Source organism: Phaethon aethereus, assembly GCF_964289735.1.
Source record: "Phaethon aethereus genome assembly, chromosome: 14".
Taxonomy (NCBI): Eukaryota; Metazoa; Chordata; class Aves; order Phaethontiformes; family Phaethontidae; genus Phaethon; species Phaethon aethereus.
Window position 1 is genome coordinate 14,998,603 of NC_138590.1, and position 22,382 is coordinate 15,020,984.

General features: G+C 49.1%; 1 protein-coding gene across 1 annotated transcript; it reads left to right on the plus strand.

Moving 5' to 3' along the window:
* Window positions 1-283: 283 nt before the first annotated feature.
* On the plus strand, window positions 284-20,640 carry CSF1R (colony stimulating factor 1 receptor; the record flags this gene model as incomplete). The annotated part of the gene is made up of 21 exons (XM_082006188.1): window positions 284-332; window positions 5,269-5,514; window positions 6,398-6,682; window positions 7,231-7,367; window positions 8,154-8,313; window positions 9,196-9,385; window positions 10,429-10,544; window positions 11,044-11,164; window positions 11,855-12,045; window positions 12,630-12,742; window positions 14,802-14,928; window positions 15,894-15,998; window positions 16,321-16,431; window positions 16,701-16,863; window positions 17,427-17,524; window positions 17,668-17,786; window positions 18,545-18,667; window positions 18,788-18,899; window positions 19,206-19,305; window positions 19,909-20,014; window positions 20,509-20,640. 21 exons carry the CDS (start codon window positions 284-286, stop codon window positions 20,638-20,640), a joined length of 2,904 nt encoding a protein of 967 aa, XP_081862314.1.
* Window positions 20,641-22,382: the final 1,742 nt, after the last annotated feature.

Consider the following 22,382-nt stretch of genomic DNA (forward strand, 5'->3'; position numbering starts at 1 on the left):
AGCGAGGGAGGCCTGTAGTGGGGTGTGTTGTGTGGCCCCACCTCTGCCAAGGGGCTTTGTCACCAGTGACATCTCAAAGCATTGTGCGCTCTTTTTTTTTTCCCCTTCCAGTTTCAAAAACAAACAAAAAAGGGAATTTCTTAACTTGTGGTCAACTCAGAAAGGAGAAGCTCCTGCTGAGGGAGCGCTGGGGACGGTGCCTGTGAGGAGAGGTGCCTGCTGCTTGAGAGGATCCTCAGCCACATCCCTGCTCCACACTGGGCGCACCGCGGTCCGTGGGGACATGGGTCCTGCTCTCCTGCTGCTGCTCGCTGCAGTAGGCATCTGGCACGGTAGGTCCACTGGGCTCCCAAAGCCCTACAGTGTCTCTGTGTCATGTTGGGGCAGTTTTGGGATGCAGCAAGGGTTTCCTGGGTGTCTGATATAGGTGCTCCATCCCCCAGGCGAGGAGAGGTGACAGCCTCGGTGGGGATGGGACAATGCTGAAGTTGGACTAACAGGCACTTGGCTGCCAGTGGCAGAAGGCGAAGCCAGGCTCCCAAGTGTGTCTGCCAAAAGCCTGCTGTGGGCTGGGATGGTGCCTGCTTCTGGAGGCTGCTGCGTGAAGCAGCCACTGCTGCTGTGGGTGGGTTCAAGGAGCCTCAGTACAGGTAGGGAGTGGGCAAGAGAACATGTCTGCTCCATGGCACAGCAGGGAAGAGACATCAGCTTGGCATTTAGCGCAGACTTGGTGTATAGCAGCTTTCTGAAGACCATCCAGAGCTGGCTGTCATTATAGGAGGAGGACAGTGGTGGAAAGAAGGTGTGCTGATAGTCTGTGGTGGCTCTGGAGCCCAGTTGTGCTGAGAGCTTGCTCTTGGCTGCCTGCAGCACTGCCAGGGTAAGGCCAAGGTGTATGGAAAGGTGCATGTAGCACAGGAAGAGCCTTGGCAATGGATAGAGGGGAAAAGGAAACTTCCTGCTGTTTGGGTCTGGGTGGGGGTTGGGAGAGGTTCAGCAGAAAGCGTGTCCTGAGGGAACCTGTCTCTGAAATAACCCTTTGCCCAAATGAGACAAGAGCTGGAGATGCTTGGCCTAAAGGTGAAAGTAAGGAGAGTTGGCTGCATCAGTGCCTTCCAGTGCACCCTGTGCCTGGCTGGAGATGTCTGAGGATTGCTGGTTTCTGGTGGTGCTGGCATACGCAACAGGGCTGTAGGGACAGGATGGGATGGAAACGGAACTTGGGCAGCCAGGAGGGGAAAGGTAAATATGCCTGGTTTTTAAGGCTGTAGGGATTGCCAAGAAGTGATAACCCATCAATGTCAAGAAAGAGTTGCTCAGCCTGTTTTGAGGTTTGCAACCAAACAGACAGAAACAAGTATTGCTAATCTTACATCTCAAGTGCTGGCAGCCTTTCAGATCTTGTGTGGCACTTTCTTTCATTTTCCTCTTGAGCTTGCTTGGGGACACAATGAGACTCTGGTGTGAAGTCCCCTCTGGAAGGGGGCAATCTGGGGGGAAAGTATATCCTTCTTGAGCCACTGCAGTGTTGATATTTTCAGCCCAGGAAATTTGCCTCCCTTTTGCTATTGCGCTGCATGGTGTTTCACTTAAAGTCATGTCTTTGTGCTGAGCAGGCTTTTTCCAGGTCTGCTGTGCTGGGAACTGGGTTGTGAAGGCTGCAGGAGTTTTAATTTCTTATTGTTATTTTAAATAGGGACTAGGGAGATCTGGTATAGATTTGTGAGAGACCGTAACGATATCTGCCAGGATCTCTCTGAAGATTTCTTGAGGCATTGGGCAGTGCAGCTCACCAGCTGTGACATCAGGCACTGTCTGCCACGTAAGTGTTAGACACGGTTGTCTGAGTACCAGTGCTGTTGGCCATCTGGAGCACAAAGCTGCAGCATGCCAAGGTTGTCCAAAGTAATAGCCTCAAGCTGGAGCCAGAGCCTGACTTCCTTCTCCTACCTCTTGGATTGCAGGTGCATCTTCTGAGAGTACCCAGGGCTCATGTGGTATGACCAGTGTGATTTGGGCTCTTGCTGGAGGAATGTCTGGGGCTCTAATCCCAGTTTCAGATTAAATGGAGGAAAGATTTGAAACCTGATCAGCTCACAGTTGTGTTCTTGGACATCTTGAGTGGTCTTCCTGGGGTTTCTTTTGTTTTCTTCTTGTTGTTTAGGATGAACCTAAACCTCTGAAATAGAAGCCCCAAGCAGAGATGTGATGTGTACTCTTTCCTCACGCCCTGCCCCCCAGATGCTGAAGGTGTCCTCAGAAACCAAGCTTTTCCTTGTCATCATTGAGGGAGGAGCAAGGGGAGCTTGGGTCTGGTATGGGTCCCTCCCAGGGCCAGGCCTTAGCCTAGATATCCCCCAGGACTGAGTCAAGGTCGTGATGATTGGCTTCTGTGATAAGGTTCTTGAGCACCTCTGTCTTACCAGTCTTCATTTCCCCTTTCTCACCATTTCCAAACCCTCAGCAAAGTAATGTTTTGGCTGGCATGGGAGAGACAGGGACAGTGCCTGCAGCTTTAACTAGAGGTCATGGTTACACAACCCCAGTGTGGTAAAACCTTTGGCCAGCAGTTACTGGCAATGCTGCGGAAGCTACTGGAGACCAGCAGAGAGACATCCTTGAGCTTCGTGCAAGATTGCACACTGGTCAGCAGGGAGAAAGCCTCCTCCAACAGCCCTGCTTCCCCATTCTGGAAAAGGACCTGCTGCTCTGACTCATCCCTCCACACACATGGAGTGGATGCTTGGGTGGCCTTCACTTGGCATTGAACTGCATTTAGCATCTCTGCCCAATCTGTCCTCACTCCACTTGTGTGGTGGTTGTGCCACTGACAGGAGTCTCCAGTGATAGCCTGAAGGATGCTGGCTTCTTCACTGTTATGGAGAGCACCTACCCTGAGCATTTTCTGGCTGTAGTATCTCAGTAGTAACTGGAGGAAGATGACAACAAGGAGACAGGGTGACATAACTCTGGTTTTTTCTTGTCCTCCTGCTGCAGCCAAACCAAGGACCAGTTACAACATGGTCTTTCCCTGAGCTAGTTTGAATGCAGCTCTGAGTCAAAGAGCTTGGCTCACCCATCAAATAGTGCTGAAGCCCTGGATATGGAGGGACAGCTAAAGTGGAGAGTAGGTGAGGGGAAAAGCATCCAGTGACAGAGTTAAAGCAACAGAAATGTGTCAAGCCCTGCTAGAAAACACGGCTTAACAAAAAGAGAGGAACACTGTGCCCCAGATATGTGGAAAATGTGGCTTTGTAAAGGATTCTGGGATATGTTTTTCTCCATTCTGGGAATAAATGAGGCTTTTCCTGTTTCCACAGAAAGATAAAAACATCACCAAAAAAAAAGAAATTGGGGAGATAAAATGTCAAATATTCCATGCTCCAAAGCTCCCTGTCCTCTGCTTCCTCCCACAGGGCCAGTGAGTTTGATTTTTGGCATTGTTTGGGTTTCCCCTGGGCGACTGCTTTGTTGTCACACACCAGCAACACTCTCGAGAGCCTTGCATCTCATCTTCCCAACCCTTTGCATGGAGGGAGGCATCAGCCCAAGACTGCTTAAATGATTCTCTTTGAGCTCTGATGGAGCAACTCCGTTACAGCCCTGAGCACAGCTGGTAGTGCTGGAGACATATTTGTACCTCAGACATAGTCTTCCTCACAGGGAGAGCTGTGAGCAGGGGTGGATGAGGATGGGTGCGTGCTTCTTCTGCTGGCCGTATTACAGGGACAGTGTCCAAGGCATCACCTGGGAACAGACATGCTTTAAACAGTCTTTGGTACCCACGCCCATGAGCAGCCTTCCCTTGTCTCTGCCCTGCAACAGGCTGGCGCAGTGAAGGGCTGTAACGTCTGGCCACTACTGCTCTTACCCCTGAAGGATACACAAGTGCAGCTGGACTAATGGTGCCATTATAGGGTGTCTGGCCCTCTCCTGTTTCCTGATGATTAGGGCTTTTTTCTGTTCATTTGACATCTTTCAACTGAAGAGCGTCTGAGTCCAGAGCAGTCTGCTGCAGAGTTTGAAGCATCACAAGACCAAACTCAGCCCTCGTTTCTGCTGCCACCACCCCAGAGGAACACTGCCTGCAGTGACCCGCTCTACAAAGAGCAACAAATTGATAAACTAGGCAGCTACCTTTCTACTTGGTATTATTTGAACCTCTGTGTGTCCCTTTAAGATGTGAGGATGGGTTAGCAGCTGGGAAGGAAAGCAGAAGTGGAAGAATAGCCCTGGATAGGGACTGGAGGGGGCATACAGAGCCCCCGAGCACAGATAGCCATTTGCAATGTGTTTCCTGTGTTTCCTGTCCTCTCTGAAGGTCTGGCATGGGGGTGGAGGTACTGCTTCTTCCCTAGCACTGCAGCACTGATTCATTTCTCACTTCCCCCCCACCCTAAATATAGGTGGTGACTCAAAGAACTCGCTGACATGGCAAAACGGGAAAAAAATACTAAGGGTTGGAGTGGGACCCTGGTTCCCCTTTATTTAGCCGGCAGAAAAACCATCTTCAATGTAGAGGTAGCATTAGAAGTCCAGCTGGGTTGTAATGCCAGTGTCAGCATGGCCTGGTGTGCTGTAGGTACAACTGCAGCTATGGGCTTTCATGAACCATTTAGCTTTTCTGTGCCTCAGTTTCCCACCCCACATAATAATGCTGACTCATTTCATAATGTTTTGATGGTATCTGCAAGGAAAACACACTGTGTGGCTCTCTGGTAAGGCATAAATAGGCATCCTTCAAAATCCACTGCCCTGAAACCAAAAAGCCAGTCTTCCCAAAAGGCATGCACTGACCTGCTCCACAGAAGCTTTCCAGGTCTGTTTCTAGCTCATCACAGCATCAATGCAAGAAAGAGAGCTCCATGCACTAGACTTGGCCTAAGCTTTACCGCATGGTGTTATGGGCTAACCAAGTTTCTATAGTAGCTCTGGCTCTGCCATGCTGTTGCAAGAAGAGGCAAAACAGAACAGGAATAATTTCCAAGCTAGCATCTGGCCTAATCAGCTCCAGAGGGTTGTTTTTTCTGTCTAAATGTTCACATGTGGGGTTTTCTCTCTTCCCTGAAATTCATTTGTTGGAGTATCAAGCCATATAGGTCTGGTGGGGGGGAGAACAGCCAGAGTGACGCAAGCCAAAAAGCCAGTTTGAGTCCCAAGCCCAGCCTCTTCCTGATGCTGAGCTACTCCACGCTCAGCAGCGTGAACTCCAACAGAGCATCTTTAGGGATCATTTTTGCACCCTCACTCTTTTTCTTTCTTTTGTAGGCTTGGCATGCCCAGTGATCAGCCCTGACGTCTCTGCTCTGGTTGTCGACACGGGCAATCCAGTCATCTTGCACTGCTCAGGAGAGTCTGAAGTTGAATGGAAAAGCCAAAAGGATACATTCAGTAACCACACCAGCAGCACGATCAGTATTCCCAAGGCCACTTACAGGGATACAGGCACCTATAAGTGTGCTTATGTCAACAGCAGTGACAAGGATGTTGCAACTGTGCATCTGTTTGTGCGAGGTAACCATCTTTCCCTGCTAGAATCATAGAATCATTTTGGTTGGAAAAGACCTTTAAGATCATCAAGTTCAACTCTTCCTATATATGCTGATAGAATGGCCTCCTTTCAGGGAGTACGGCCATTACACAGGTCCTCTCTAAGGCTGTGGTGTGTGTGTGTTTTTGGGGGAGCAGTGCAGGCTCCTAGTGGGGCAGTGGCTCACCCACAGCCATGTAAGCCCACATAAAATGGGGCCTGTGGCTGAAGCACTGGGGTAGAGTACAGAGCATCTACGTCTCGTGCATATCTGCAAATGGCCTAGACCTCTACCTGCATTTACCTTGGCTTCCCTTCCTGAAAAAACAGAGATGAAAGTCTGTTCAGTGTTGTAATAAGCAGTGAGATCTGGAAATCGGAGAACTGTATTGCTAGTACTGCAGATAAGGGAGAGTCCCATGAATCACATCCTCACAACATGACCTGAACCACAAATATTCTTTTACCCCAGAAGAAGGGCTTTTACCTACGCTGTGGTAGGCCCACCACTTGAGTTCACCTTTTCCCTTGTACCAGAGATACTGTCTGGACAGGGAAGCTGGAGGTCTGATAAATAAAACTAACACCATGGTGAAAAGTTTAATTAGAGGTAACCACACTTCTCAGTGTCTCTTGCCTACGTCCATTTGTGAGTTGATTGCTGTGCTCTCTTCAAATGCCTTAGCTGGAATTGGGCTTGTTGTGTGAGTTTTTGGAGGCTGAGTCAGGCAGGCGTTGAGCAGGGCTGCCCCAACATCAAACTCCCACTGGGAAGCAATGCTGGAGACTTGCCTTTGCTGAAACGTGTTTCTCAGATTCGATGCATTTCCTGACCCCATTCTCTGGCCTATCTTTTCTCCTCCACAGATCCCAATAATGTGTGGTACACCCCAACTTTCCGGATCTTTGTGACCAAAGGTGGTAATGCTGAGCTCCCCTGTCTTATCACGGCCCCTGAGTATGGATCCAGCGTGACTCTGATAATGGATGACACCTCTCATCTCTCACCCGGGACCAACTATTCTTTCAGTACTGAGAAAGGAATAACACTCTACAATGTGCAAAGCAAGCAGAAGGGCTTTTACCGATGCCAAGCAGTGATAAATGGAAAAATAGAGAAGTCATCAAGAATAAGATTGATTGTGGAAGAAGGTAAATGATTGGGGTTGCTGCTGTCCTCAGGGAGACAGCAATAGCTAAGCTGGCCACAGTAGATAGTTGAGGAAAAGCTCCTTGCCGATGGGAGGAAAGACCTTCTGAACCTGCAGTCTTTAAAGGGTGTTTAATGGAGGCAAAATTCCATCAGCTTCTGGCAAATTGGCACCTTCAGGTGGGTCTCGATGGGTTCAGCAGTGTTCAAATCTTTGCAGGCACTATCACAAGAACAGAGAAAAAAGTCCACCTACCTCCCTGATGTCCTCCAAGTCCTCAGGCCCTAATGCTCAGGACATAACTGTGGAAGAAGCTTCCCCTTCTCTTTCATCCCACAGTACTGACTGCTGCGCTCTCCTCCACCTGTACTGCTTCCCATAGACACATGCACAGAAAGGAGTGATGATCCCTAGGGAAGGAAAAAGTCAGGGGTAAATAGACTGAAGAGGATGGAAAGGAGAAGGTAGTCAGGCTGTGGGGAGTCTCCAAAGCACACAGGGTCACTGGGCCAGCTGATATTGAATCTTTCCCTGCTTGCCTTTATGTAGCACTGGAGAAGCCTGTATCGGTGATGATGGACCCTATAGACCATGTGCGAATCGTGGGCGAACCTTTCAAGGTCACTTGCAGAGTAATTGCTCCTTCCCACAAGTATGACATCAGATGGGTGACAGCAGCAAAGAGCGTAAGTTGAAGTATGCAGTCTCAAGGGGGTATCAGGCTTTCCTGGAAACCAGGAGGCAGAGAGAGTGGCAAAAACTGTCCAGGCCCAAGTCACCTGCAGCAAATTCTTGAACTGCCCAATCAAAGCAAGCAAGCATTTCTTCAAACAAGCTGTAGAAATCTGAATATGGCCATCCTTTCCTTGGGGTGACACAGGGTTAAGAAACACCTGCCTATTGTCAGGCTCTTGCTGCAAGAGAGAAGGAAAGTATGTTGTTTCAGCTGAGTTCATTGAGCAGGAGCCACAGTACCTACTAAGGCAACATTCTTCCACCCAGCCCTGCCAGAGCTTACAGAGCAGCAAACATGTTCAGTACACACAGCTCCCCAGAGAAAAGGTATGGATGAAGAAAGGGAATGCATTTCAAAATCTCTGTTGTGCTTTTAACTGCTAGATGGTTAGATAAGGTTTGCTAGAAGTCCTTATTATATCTGATACCTTTATTAAGGAGTTGAAATAACATATGAGATACGTTTGGATCACACAATGTAAGGCCAACTTGCAGTCAGAAGGCTGACAATAGCTATAACCCTGGCTGCTGTGGAATATCTGCCCTGAATACTTGGGTTTAACCTGCCTCTTGGTCTCCACACAGGAGACAGTGGAGGGGCTTTCAGTGACAGGGGCTCTATAACAAAGCTCAGTAGCCCAGAGCAGGAGGTGGTGGGTATTTTTGTTGCAAATACCATTCAGTTCTGTCCTCTGCCCTTCCAAGAAAGTGCCTGATGTTCCCTCCCTGCCTGACAGGTCAGGAGAACTAAAAAGCCTAGCTTTGAAAATGAGAACTACTTCATCAGCGACACACTGTCCATCCTAGCAGTGACCATGGAAGACAGTGGGAAATACACTTGTATAGCTAACAATTCAGCAGGATTCAGGAATGCCTCGACAATGCTTCAGGTAGTAGGTGAGTGCTTCCCCAAAAGACCGGGAAGGTGTGGGCTACATCACACCTAGCCTTGCATATTTGCTGTTCCTGCTTCCAACTTGTTCCTAGTTTTTTGTTAGAAACATCATTCTTGCTTGTGTCTGAAGGCTCACATGAGAACTATGGAGCTGCTAGGAAAGGAGATGGTATTCCTTTCACATCTCGAGCAGGGGGACATTTTTTGGGGATTCTGGATGATAAATTGAAAAGCTTTTCTCAATTTCTGTGTGTTTATAAACAGCTTTAAAACAAAAAAAAGGGGGGGAGGGGGGCAAAATTATGCTGAAGACCAGGGAAAGCTGGCTAGAAGGAAGGGCAAGCCACATGAGCAGGGTATGGATCTTTGTCCCTTCCAGTAACAGATCTACATAAGAGGATTCAGGACTATTATACATGTTTGTATCTCAAGACAGAAGATTTATCCTTGCAGGTCATAGGCTTGGGTTTGCTGATGACCCAAAGCTGCTGCATACCATGGCTCAGAAAGAGGGCTTGGTCTGAGTTGTTTCCAAGCAAGAAGACAAGAATTTAGCTAAGGGGCTTGTCTTCTGTGGATGATTAGGAGATAGAGTTTTAGCCTCATCACTTATTAGGATACAGCATGTAAAACCTCTTTCCCCATGTGAGTTCACTAAGATATCCTAGCTCTCCTCAGGCAGTGTGTAACCCAAGCTGCCATGATAAAGCAGCAACTTAAAAGTACTCCCTTGGCAATATTATCTATGTAATGCCTCGTTCCCTCCTGCAGTCTCTCAACTGAGGCTGCTCTTTTCAAGAACGGTCCATTTATGAAGCTAGTATAAGCATGTTTTGGGTCTCTGGACATGTCTGCTGATGGTCATATTTTCTTGCATCCTGTAGAGAGAGGTTATGTGTTCCTGACCCCAGTGCAAGCCACCAGTCAGGAGGTTGCTTTGGGAGAGAGTCTGAAGCTGCAAGTCCACATTGAGGCTTACCCAAAACTTCTCCACTGGGGCTGGGAGCACATGAACTCCTTGAAGAACTCTGGGAGCCCCACATTCAAGAGCCAAATGATCTCTGGAAACAACTGGTATGTGCCCTCTCTTCTACACTGACCATGACATGTTTCCAGCAATGATTTCCTTGAGAGACAGGCAGACCCCATGCTACCAGCTGACAGAAAACTCTTTGATTTTAAAGAGGGGAACTGCTCTGCCTTTCTGTCTTCTCTTTCCAGTATTAACAAACCACAGTGAGCAGGTCAAGGAGGACACCACCTCTGCCTAACTTGGCAGCCTTCTCTTCATAAAACCTTGTGGAAGTCACATTTGTGGTCTGGTTGTTCAAGTTCACACTCTCCTTGCAGGAAGAAATTGCAGGGGTGGATGAACAGTACAAAAAATGAATTTCCTTGCTGCTCCTCAGACCTGTCCCATGCTCTGCGGTCTGGAGAGTGTATGTACCAAGTGGCACCGTATGCCCCATGTCAAGAGAAGCCAGAAACATCATTATGTGGAAAAGACCTAGTGGAGGGCACAGCCCTGCTCTTCCAAAGCCTACAGCCAACTGAGGTCAAAAGGAGACTGAAAGAGAATCATTCCATTTGTTGGGGAGTTTTGGCAGATTCCCATTTCATTTTCCTAGAAACCCAAAATAATCCACAAGAGGAACTGTGGTATACGGCAAGCATGATGGCTTTAGGACAAACTCTTTCTTGCATTGGGGTTGGAGAAATGGATTGCAGGCAGGAGGGGACTAGGCACTGTGACTCTCTGGGCTATGAAATGGGAGGAATTCTGTTAAAGGCAGGAGGATCAGCATCCTCTGGCCCTTCAAAGGCAATGCTTTAGATGCTGAACTCTCCTCTTTCTGAGAATTTACCCATCCATAGCCTTGCAGAAGCGTTGTGCATTTGGTGGCAAAAGGTCTTTCCTCTAAGGAAGATCAGACCCTTCCTGCTTCCCCTGAAGAAGTAGGTAGCAGATTCCCCTCATGGGCTGGGATTAGTGCTGGGAAGTGTTCGTTCACTCCTGGGCACAGGAAGCAGCTGCATCTCACTGAGCAAAGACTGTGTGAGTGCTTGAGTTTCCTCAGCACACCTTTCTTTGCTGTTTACTCTCTCTCTCTGAGCAGGTATAACAACACACTCTTCCTGAATCGCCTGCAGGAAGGCGAAGGAGGTCTCTACACATTTTATGCCCTCAACAATGAGACCAATGCATCAGTAACCTTCAGTATTTCTGTGAAATGTAAGTGCTTGGCATTGCCTGTTCTTTCAATCTGCTTGCCCTGGGCAAGTAGCGTGCTTCCAGCTCAGAGGCCACAGGACACACAGCCAAATTGCATCTGGGATGCAGCCCAAACTGATGCCTAGCACAGGGGTTCCTCATGTCTTATTGTTGCACACATGGAAAGTCAATCAGAGCACAAGGAATGTACTCTTCCTCTGGTCACAGAATCATTAAGGTTGGAAAAGACCTTTAAGATCATCAACCCAACACCACCATGACCACTAAACCATGTCCTGAAGTGCCACGTCCACACATTTTTTGAACACTTCCAGTGATGGTGACTCTACCACCTTCCTGGGCAGCCTGTTCCAATGCTTGACCACTCTCTCAGTGAAGAAATTTTTCCTAATATCTAGTCTAAACTTCCCCTGGCCCAACTTGAGGCCATTTCCTCTCATTCTGTTGCTAGTTAGAATGCTGGTCGTAACACTCACTATTTATCTGCCTTCCCCAACAGCTCCCCCAAGGGTCTGCAAAATCAAGGTGCCAGCCAATGACTCCAGCATCCTTCAATGCATGGCCATCGGCTACCCTGCCCCACGCATTGAGTGGTACCAGTGCCCTATTCTCTCTGACAGGTGAGAATCTGTGATTGTGAAATGCCCAGGAGCTTGAGCACCTCCAAGGCGTGCGCTTGCCCTTGCTGTGCTGGCATTTGCTGAGCAGCACCACGTGGGCTTGCTTACAGGCAATATGGCAGAGCCTGTTCAGAAACAGTAACAAGGATGTTGCCCTGCTAAAAAAAGAGGTTCTTGGAGACTGTCTGAGGAGAGGGGGCAGGTACTATTCCTAAAGTCCTGAGCTTGAAGTGTTCAGCCACCTGGGGTTCATGTTCTCCCAATACTTTTCTGAGGAACATGTGGGTCTTTTGGGGAAGTGCCTTCATGTAGGTTGCTGTGGAGCTACATCCTGGCTGGTACTCATCATCTTTCTGGGATCTCCACAGGTCTGAGGCTCTGCAGAGCACAGCCTTACTGAGCTACAGTGTGATGAGAGGCAACTGCAGCTGCCTGGACAGGGGTGTTTGTGTCTCAGTACTGGGAAGGAACTGCTGCCACAGCTGTAGCCACACAAAAGTAGTTAAGAAACTATACAGGGCTTTAATGTTCAGGGAGAGGTCTTGTAACTGGGCAGCGAATAACAGGTCTCATAGAGCTGCAACACGAATTCCCAGTGTCTCCTCTCTAGTCTGGTACAGGCACCAATTCACTTATGAGCAACTGTGCTGCAGAGGAACACTCATTCTCTCCTGCTTGGTGTCTCTGCAGATACAACGAGGACTACAGGTTGCTACTGAACGACTCCAGTCCCCAAGTGGTGAATGTGTTGCCCTTCCGAGAGGTGGAGGTGGAGAGTGTTGTCCCATTCCAGGAGCTGGGTGCCAATTTTACCTTCTGCTGTGTGGCCATTAACAGAGAGGGGAACACTTCTGACATGCTTCACTCGCTCACCATCACCAGTAAGATACAAACTGGTAGCCTGGCAGGGTGAGGGAGAATATGGGGGCTTTGGGGGGCCCATCTTCCTATATGTATATCCCTACTGTCTTGCAAGAGAGGTGGAATAGTTTCCACAAGCCCTGTACCCTCACAGGAGGTGGGAGACTTTGGCATTTGGCAGTCCTAGGATCCTTGTGGGAATTGCTGGCTGGGCATAGCCTGGTGCCAAAGGCTGAGCCACGCCATGAACACATAACTAGCCCCAGGGCGCAGCGTAGCCAGCTGTTGCTCAGTCCACTAGAGTCCAGTGGTTGCATCTTTTGAAGGGCTTATTCTTGCTGCACAGACCTTGGTCCCCAGTCAGTCTGATCTGCACTTGCTGCTGTGTGTGCAAATTGGGGTGCGTGGGGGGAACCATTGCAGGCTTGAGATTGGCATCAAGAACTTCCCTCAGTTCCCAGCAGCTCTTTTTGCTGTCTCTGAGGCCAGCGCTAGGTTGCACTGCATACGGGAGAAGCATAAGTGAGCAGCTGGGCAAAATGTTCCCAGAGATGGGATTGAAACAGGAGTGTTTTACTCATCCCTGGTTTTTTTGCTCCTCCAGGAAATGTCATGGCCCCTCCAAACAAGCTCTTCAGCCCCATTCTCTCCACCTGCGTAGGCACATCGGTCCTGCTGCTCCTCCTACTCCTCTTCCTCCTCTACAAGTACAACCAGGTCAGATTCCATGTTGCACAGTGAGGGCTGCGGGTCCTGCCCAGCCTCAGAGACCACATGGCCTCTGCTGGCAGCCACAGGCAGGCAGCACTCAGCTTGGAGGTACCAGGCAAGCTACCTCTCTCATCTCCACTGCCTCCCAGCTTCCCCCAGGAGTTTCCTGATGCAGGACAAGGCTCATGCACCAAACCCAGTGTGTTAACACTTCTCCCACCCTGGTCCTTCAGTCTTGCAGCCCAGAGGTCAATGTGGATATTCCTTAGTGCCAGACAAGGTGCTTGTTCTGTGCTGTCAGCTGCAGCTGCTTTTGCTCTGTTGGCCATGAATCCACTGATGTAATTAAGGAGGGAGAAAAAAGTGATCTGCAACTTGTATCTACTTCTTATTCTCCTCCCAGTTTTATAAAAAGCTGTCTTTAGGGGGAAACAGGATGATGTTAGGTGTTTGTCTCCAGGAAGGCTTGGTCACTATTTTTATACAAGAACTTGCCCCATTTTCTCTTCAAGACTCATTTTCGGTATTTGGATACCTTCTCAGTTGTTTCCATAAACTGTACCAATCAGTAGCCACCCCTGCTTCATCAGTGGGTGAAAATGTCCTGTTTTTCAGCTCTCCCTTTGGCACTTTTCCTTTGACAGCCCATCAAGGCTGCAAATTTTGCAGCGGAGTTCTGATGCTGGTTGTCAGAAGATCCAGCAGAGCCCTCTCCCTAACAAGCCCCTACAGCTTCACAGGCAGAGCTGTCTTTGGCCAGTAGTCCAGAGAGAGAGGTGGATGGATGTGTAAGCACAGCTCTGGAAGAGCTTTTAGGAAGGCCTTGCAAGCCCAAGAGAAGCAGGTCATGTTTATAAATAATCTTATCTATCTCAGCAATGGTTTTCTTTAGTCATGGCTGATTGCTGCAGTGCTAGGTGAATTGTGAAGCAGAAAGCGGGCAACAGCAAATACACCAAGTGCGTGTGGTATTCTTTATGGGGGACCTCCACCAGAAACTGTGCTTCTTGAAGCATCTTGTCTGGGCCTTTTTGGACAGTCTGCATGGGCACAGATGAAAGAAGGCAAAAGAAATAGAAGCGGTGTGGGGGATAAAACAAACACATGCTTCTCATCAAAACTGCAGATCTGTTTGTCTCAGTTTTTGTCCCTCGTGCCTGTGCTAACCTATCTTTGAGCATCTACCCATACAGTGCATCCTTCTCTGCAGCTATCCAGGGGACGTGGTGAGGGGAAGCATTTCAGCCCACCCTTCCCAATAGCTGGGACACGAGGTGATTCATCACAGCCATGGTCACTCCACCCATGCTTCTTTATGCCTGCCTTCACGGACGCTGAGACCACCTTTACCTCACTGGGGTGCAGGTCCTTGCCTGTCTCCTTGTACAGGAGCAAAGGCCCACAATACTCTTATGCCAAGCTATTTCACTGCCTTTCTCTGTATTTGTTCTTCCAGCTTTGCTCCCTAGCCCTCTCAATGTGAATGACAACAACCAGCACAAGCTGGCTACTGCTTCTGCCCACGGGCTCCAGCACTGCTTCTCTCTGCCTTGCCTGGTTACTTCTGCCATGAGATTCATGGAAAAGAGAAGAAATTCTTACTTCTCTTTCTCAATTTCTTTTTTTCCCCTGTAAGGGAAGTGCGGCTGCACCAACTGCACCATTCTGCTGTGCTCAGCAACCCAGAGTACCAAGGAAGGAGACACAGTGGGGGCATCTCCTTCCAGCACCAGCTGGGCACTGCCAGCCACTGGTCTGGTGGGACATGCTGGTGCTCTCAGTTCTGCCATCCCAAGTGAGGGCAAAGGACTACTCTAAGAGAAAGAGGCAAGAGAGCCTCCTCAGTCATGGGTGACAACTTGGAGGGATTTTGTAACAGCAGAAGGACCAGGCTGTTGAGACAAAGCCTCTTTCACTCAGTCCAGGTTCAAAGCAAGAAATATTTGTTGAGCTGAAACCTAAGTCTTCCCACTATGCCTGCAGGGTGAGAGCTAGAGTGCATGCTAGGTCTAGGGAACCCTCAGGACTTGAGGAACATTGAGTAACTGGAGTCTCTTCCTTACAGAAACCCAAGTACCAGGTGCGGTGGAAGATCATTGAGGCCTGTGAAGGGAATAACTACATCTTTATTGATCCCACTCAGCTGCCATACAATGAAAAATGGGAGTTTCCCAGGAATAACCTCCAATTTGGTAAGAAACTTTCCTTGCTTCTGGCTTGGTGGCATGCAGCTCACCACAGAGCTGAAATGTTCTAAGAGACAGAGCCAAAGCAGCTCAGCAACATCCTTAACCAGGTCTTGCTGCCCTCTTCCACAAAGGGATGGCAAATGCTAGGATACAACCTCCCTCCAACCCTCAATTGCTCTGAGGAGGTTGAGAGGATCATGTCTGTCCTTTTGCATCTGCGGTCATTTCTAATACATAGAGCTGGTGAGCCCATGTTTGAACATGGCCTCTTTCATACCATCTTTGCTGACAGTAGAGTTCCCCTCAGATGTTAACCAGTGCCTGATTACGGTTTGTCTCATCTTGTTTGGGCTTAGCAGGAATCCCCACCCATCAGACATTCTCCTCAAGGTTGTGTGCAAGGTGTCCTGGTTTCAGCCAGGATAGAGCTGGTTTTCTTCACAGAAGCTAGTGTGAGGCTGTGTTTTGGATTTGGGATGACAAAATGTTGATAATGTGCTGATGTTTTGAGTTGTTGCTGAGCAGTCAAGGACAGTCCAGCTTCTCGTGCTGGCCTGCTAGCAAGAAGGCTGGAGGTGCACAGGAAGATGGGAGGAGACACAGGCAGGACTGCTGACCCAGGCTGGCCAAAGGGATATTCCCTACCATACAACATCATGCCCAGTACATAAACTGGAGTTAGCCGGGGGGCGGAAATCGCTGCTCGGGGATGGGCTACCAATCACCAGGTGGTGAGCAATTGCTGTATTGGGTATCACTTGTTCTTGTATGTTCCTTTGTTGGTATTATTGTTGTTTCCTTCTCTCTTGCTGTCCTATTAAACTGTTTTTATCTCAACCCATGAGATTTTTTCCCGCAAGTGGCTGCGTGGTGCTTAGTTGCCAGCTGGGGCTAAACGATGACAGCAGGACAACTGCCCAATCTCTTTCTATAAAGTGTCTTATAAGTGCATTTTTTTCCCTCTGCAGGAAAAACTCTTGGAGCAGGAGCCTTTGGAAAAGTAGTAGAAGCCACTGCTTTTGGGCTCGGCAAAGAAGATTCGGTGCTTAAAGTGGCTGTGAAGATGCTAAAGTGTAAGCCCAGAGCAACTTGCAAAGGCTGAAATCCCCCAAGCCCCTTTGGGCAGGATGTAGTGTGTGTTCACCACAGGTGTTGGTGCTCCCAGGCTGCAACATCAACATTTTTAGATGTTTCTGTGACAAGTATTGGGTGCTGGAATCATGCTGCTATCATCTTTGTGGACATGTGTGGCCAGAGGCACAGAGGACACAATTTCCTCTCTGTCTCATCCTTTTGTTCCATATCTCTGTCTACACCTTTTTATGTTCTCCCCAATCATCTCTTCCTTGTCCCTCCCTCACTTCTTCACACAGCCCTTCTCCTCTTGTCTCGCAGCATCGGCAGACACAGATGAGCAGGAGGCTCTCATGTCTGAGCTGAAGATCATGAGTCACTTGGGACACCATGAGAATATTGTTAACCTGCTGGGAGCATGTACCTATGGAGGTAGGATCCCACAGCCTTGCTTCCCCCATGGACCCTGCCCGTGGCCTGCTCCTCTGAGGCTGTTACCTCTCCTCAGTCTCACAACAGAGACAGCTGATGAGCTCAGCAGTCTTTTTTGAACCTCTAACTTTGCAAGGGCCTGTGGGCTGGCTGTTTCCAGACATGCTTACCCGTAGCATGGGTTTTGCTGCCCCTCCCAGGGAAGGGAATCCTCAGGACAGGTCACAATAGCATCACCTCTTAATGAACCATTTCTGCCTCTCTCCCAGGCCCAATCCTTGTCATCACTGAGTACTGTCGCTATGGAGATCTGCTGAATTTCCTGCGGAAGAAGGCTGAATCCATCATTATCCAGGATTCTGCCCTGGACACCTCTTTAGACAGTGCTGCTGATTACAAAAACGTTGACTTAGAGAAGAAATACATCCGCAGGTAAAAGCAGAGCTCTGGTGGCCACAGGGCTGAGCGATGCAGGGCCTGGGTACTTGCTGGGAGAAGTACCACAGAGGGCTGTGCTGGGGAGAGATTAAGGCCAAAGGTCTGGGGACTTGCAGGATACCAGGATGTAAAAGCCACTGGGGATGTGTGTGTTTAGACTTGGTTACAGTTCCAAGTTTTTTGAAGTCTTTGACAGCGGTCATTGGATATTCCACAATAAACCCAGGTTTCAATGCAGTCTGCCCTCCCACAATCTGGATCAGAACTTTTTGGCTTCCTGCACTGTTGGGCACATGGGTTTTTTAGGACAAGAGGCTGAACACTCCCCATCAGCCTTGACAAAAGGGGAGCAGTACTTGGAACCCCATACCACAGGGCACCTAGGTCCCCTTTCTGAATCAGCCCCAACATTGACTTTCCCTTTGCCCTTAAGCCTCTTGCTAAGCCACGTCCTGCAGGCAGGGATGTGGTTTTTTCTCTCAGTGGATGTGGAGAAGGGCAGAAGGCACTGCTGGAGCACTAACAGCCTGCCTCCGTCTCTGTTGCTTCTGACTAAGTGACAGCGGCTTTTCGAGCCAGGGTTTGGAAACGTATGTTGAAATGAGGCCTGTATCATCATCATCTTCAGCGTCATCAGATTCTGCGCAAGCCGGGGGTGAGTTAAAGGCTCATTTGTGTGTTTTTCTGGTTTCCTTATTCTGGCCATCCTGTCTGGTTTAGCCAGGAAACCAGGGTACAGCATAGCTTGTGTTACTCGCAAGGTTTGCAGCAACTCTAAACCTTCGCTTTGAATTTCAGGTAAAAGCTCAGGAAGAGAAGATGAAACAAGGGAGGATCTCCGTCCCCTCAATCTCTCTGACCTGCTACAGTTCTCCAGCCAGGTGGCCCAGGGCATGGCCTTCCTCGCATCAAAGAACGTGAGTGCCAAGCAGACAGCTGCCCCCAGCACCCCAACTGGGAGATACCAGTCCAGCCAGCAGGCACCAGCCATCCTGTCTGCACAAGGCTCAGGATGTTTTTGGATGGGGTGGCCAAGCTCCAGCAAGCTGCTGCTGGAAAAGAGCCTCTCTGCTCCACCTGCTGGGTTCAGATGTGCTGGGCCACCAGTGACTGGTGTCCCCTCTAGAGCGTTTTGTCTCCCACAGGCCCCAAGCAGGGCAGTGTTACAGGGGGACCCCAGGGCTGTGCACTGTGGTAGGCTCAACGTTTTCTCCCCAGCTTTTACAAGACGTCAGGAACTGTGATGCGAAGATTTCTTGCATCGGCAGCTTCCTTGCTGCCCCAGAGACGAGGAACTGAAAGTGGCCGTTGAGTTGTCTGCCAGAGCTGGCTCTTTTAGAGTATCAGAGGGTAACCGTATGACTGTTTCAGAGATGAGGACACAGTGTCAACAGTCCCTGGCTCTGAGCTTCCCCCCATGGGGAAGATGCCATGTCCTTTAATCACTCATGGGGCTGTCATGAAATGTCACAATGTCTTAGCACTGCAAATGCAGTGGCTGAAAGAGAGCATGTCCTTGTATGTGACACAGTGCCTCTTGCAAGGGCTTTTCAAGCAGTACGTGTTCCCCTTGCCCCTGTAAGAGTTGTTTCAGTGACAGGCTTGGGCTGCAGGGAATTAGCTGGGACTGCTGGGGGATGTTGGCTGGGTCTCAGTTGTGGTCTCTTCTCCCCAGTGCATCCACCGTGACTTAGCAGCCAGGAATGTGCTCGTATCAGATGGACGGGTAGCCAAGATCTGTGACTTTGGCCTGGCCCGGGATATCATGAATGACTCGAACTATGTTGTAAAAGGCAATGTAAGTAATTAAAATGGGGACAAGCAAAGGTACAGGGGTGGGGTGAGGCTGGTGCTGAAGGACAGGGTGTGGAGTAAGCTGCCAGCTTGTCCCAGACTGCAGGACCCTCTGCTCTTCCAGGCCCGCCTGCCGGTGAAATGGATGGCCCCAGAGAGCATCTTTGACTGCATTTACACAGTGCAGAGCGATGTGTGGTCTTACGGCATCCTTCTCTGGGAGATCTTCTCCCTTGGTAAGAAATGCAAACCTCTCTTGTTTTCCATGGCTTACCACTGCCCTAATGTCTTTGCAGAAAAGTTTCCAAGAAAGAAAGGAGGTTGACAGAAACCTAGGATCTATCAGGGCTATAAAACACTGTTATGCTTCAGAGGGAGCATTAAAAACACTGGGTCCTGGATGACTTGCTCTAACTCAGAACTCCCTGAGAACAAGTATCACTGGCTCAGGCGATGCTCCATGCTGCCTCTTCCCACCCCACAAGGGTAGAGTGTCAAAGCCTCTGATCTGAGAGCCACCTCTGCTCCCGTTTCTGTCACAGGTAAAAGTCCATATCCTGGCATGGTGGTGAACAGCAAGTTCTACAGCATGGTGAAGCAGGGATACCAGATGGCCAGGCCTGACTTCGCTCCCTTGGAAATGTGAGTGGACAACAACGGGTGACAGGGTGGCTGGAGCTGTGTCATGGGGGGTAGACAGGAAGATGGCACAGGAACCTTGATCACAGGTCTGTCTGCCCTTGAGGTTCAGGTTGGATCCTACCAGGCTGCTCCTTGCACCTGTAGGAAAGCAAGAACTGGGGCAGTCAGTTAAGAAGCTCTATCCAATATTTCCCCTGTTTATGGCCAGGAAAATGGGAGAGCTCATGTTCTATGTCTACATTCCTGAACTTGGTGGATTTTTCTTTTTTTCAGTCAGCTACTTCTGACCATAGGACTGTGAGAAGACAAGCCTGAGTAGGCTATAGGAGGGAACTGAGTTTAAGCTTAAAGGGGAAAAAAAAAAGTACTGAAGGCATAAAGCCCCTTGTTGATAGATTAGAGAAGGTTGCTCTATCTACTTCTGTGCTTACCTTTCCCTGGAGCACTACAAAACCACAGGTTTTACAGACAAGAAGACAAGGGACTGCTCAGTACTGTGTGCCCAAAATACACAGTGCTGGAGGGAAGAGCCTGGGGGTGCAGACCCTCCAGCAGCTTTGCAGCAGCACTGTGCACCTGCCCTGTCCCTGTCTGGCTCTGCAGGTACAGAATCATGCAGGTATGCTGGAGCCTGGAGCCCACAGAGAGGCCTACCTTTGACCAGATCGGCTGCTTCATTCAGAAAGAACTGGAGGTGCATAAAGAGCAGGTGAGGAGAAAGGGGGTTAGACATGCTTTCCCCCTCCATGAACATTTCCTGTCCCTTCCACCTTTCCTGTCTGTTGCCCTTAACTGATGGGAGCGGTTTTGTGCTGGTGGAAAGTGCAGGAAGGCATCCAGATTTCCCCATGCTGAAGGGTTAAGTCACTCCCCACCATGACCAAAGGAGGCTGGATGCAGAAATATAGCTGCTTCGCAGCAACCTCTGCAGGCAGCAATAGGGGTAGTGTGACAAATAGCAGCGCAGCAGCCCTGCCCCATTCCCCTGGATTTGGTGTGCAGCTGGACAAAAGGTGCGTTGCTTTGTGACTAGCTGTCCTGCAGCTCCACAAAAGCATGGGTGTGCCTGTCCTGCCAGCTAGCCATGCTCTGGGGACACAGCACCGTTGAGTTAGCATTGCCAGCTGGGCATCTGTGCAGAAACAGATGTCGTACACAATTGAAGGGACTGAAATGCACTCTGGGGTTGCTTTTGCTTTGAAGGACTACACCAACCTCCCCTCCACTGCTGAGGAAGACAGTGGCTGTGATACCTTGGGGTGCTGTGAGGAATCCTGTGAGCAAGAGGAGAGTGGCCAGCCCCTTCTCAAGAGCAACAACTATCAGTTCTGTTAGCTGGTACCATCACGCTGGGGTAGATGCCAGCCCTGGCTCTGCAGAGCACATGGTTCTGCTCTGTCCTAGGACACAGATGCCTTCTGCTTTGGCTCTCCTCTCTGTGCTTTCTGAAGTATGAGTGTTACCGACTCCTGCACTGAAAGGGCAGTGCTGGAGTGACTCAAACCCGAGACTCACCATGGGCTCCCTTAAGTCTTATCTCAAGTGTAGCATAGAGTTGTTAGGGTGATAACATGCTCCATCTCTGCAAGGTGCAGAGAGGGCCCTGTCACCTGCCTCTCCACCCCCTGGAGGCAGCTGTGGGGTCTTTAGTTTTTGTTGTTTTTTTAAAATACAAGTTGCAGCCAAGTAAGACATTTTCAAAAGTCACTCACATGATTAACCTTGTATTTTATGAGCACATCTTGAAATTCAAGTCCTGAAGCTGGAACTGCTCCACATACCAGCAGCAGCCCTCTTTCTTGGTGGTCCTGCCCTTTTCCTTTCATCAGTCTGGCCCTGGATGATGCAGAGTGAGATATAGGTAAAGCCTCCACTTAGCATTAAATATGCATTAACCTCTTTCAAATACACAATCTACCTCCCTGCAGCTGATGCTTCTGCAGGGATTGTTTGAGTGAAGCAAGCCAAGGAGACAACCCCAGGGTTATGTGAACTTGTGCCTCAGTGACAGGACAGAAGGGCAGTTATTTCTCAGGTAAAATACAGAAGTAACCAGTGCTCTTCCACATAAGCACTGAACTCCACTCCTGGAAAGAATGGCAGCTTAGAGTGATCTGGAAGTGATCAACATAACACATATCCTACAAAACTTCTGAATTACTAAACATGTAGCAGTCACTGCCATTGTCACAATTACAGATTATGCTCTTGTACATATTTTCCTAAGTGTATTATAGTAGTACTGCTGAGGTAATTTTTTTTATAAGCTAGGGCCTACTGCCTTTAAACTTGATTTCTCATCTAGCTCTTGTTCAGGCCCCAGCCACCTGGTCCTGTGTAGCTATCAGAAATAGCTAATGAACCTCTGTAGCTTCACCTAACTCAGTGGGTACATTCCAGGTACAAGCACTGACAGAGCTCAGGTGAACTACAGCAAGACAGAACTACTGTATCACAGGTGGCCTTTGTCATACTGTGAGCAATTACCTCATGGGCCACTTTGGATTATATTAAACCTGGTTTTAGGCTAACACCAAGTGATTCAGTCCTCCTTACTAAATAAAAAGCTAATTATTTCTGCCAGCATTATAAAGAATAAAATAAGATGTTTAACAAAACAAGTCTCTTCCAGGGCCTTAAGGACTGTTCTCAGAGGGGAGCAGATCAGTGCACAGGTGATGTGCTGGCCCTTCCTCTCACACCCTGCAACTCTGCTCCAGTTCCTCAGACCCACTTCTCATTACCAGTTCTCAAAACCATTCAATCTTGTGTAATGCAAAAAACTTATTAAAAGCAAGATTTTAAAGCATGACCTGTCTCTAACTGGGAAAAATGAAGTAGTCACCATGTGTGGAGATAATGGGTGAGTAATTTCAATTGTGATGATGGGATGTCTGACAACAGTCACTGTTTGAGACAGGCATGTGGTGACAGTCTGGCATGGGAAAGGCAGGGTAGAGGCAGAAGGGCCCTGGTGACCACAGACTCAAGTGTGCTGCAGCAGAACCTCCTGCAGCCATGGCTTAAGATGCAGAAGGAGCTCCAGCCTAGGCTACCAAACACAGCCTGAAGAGATG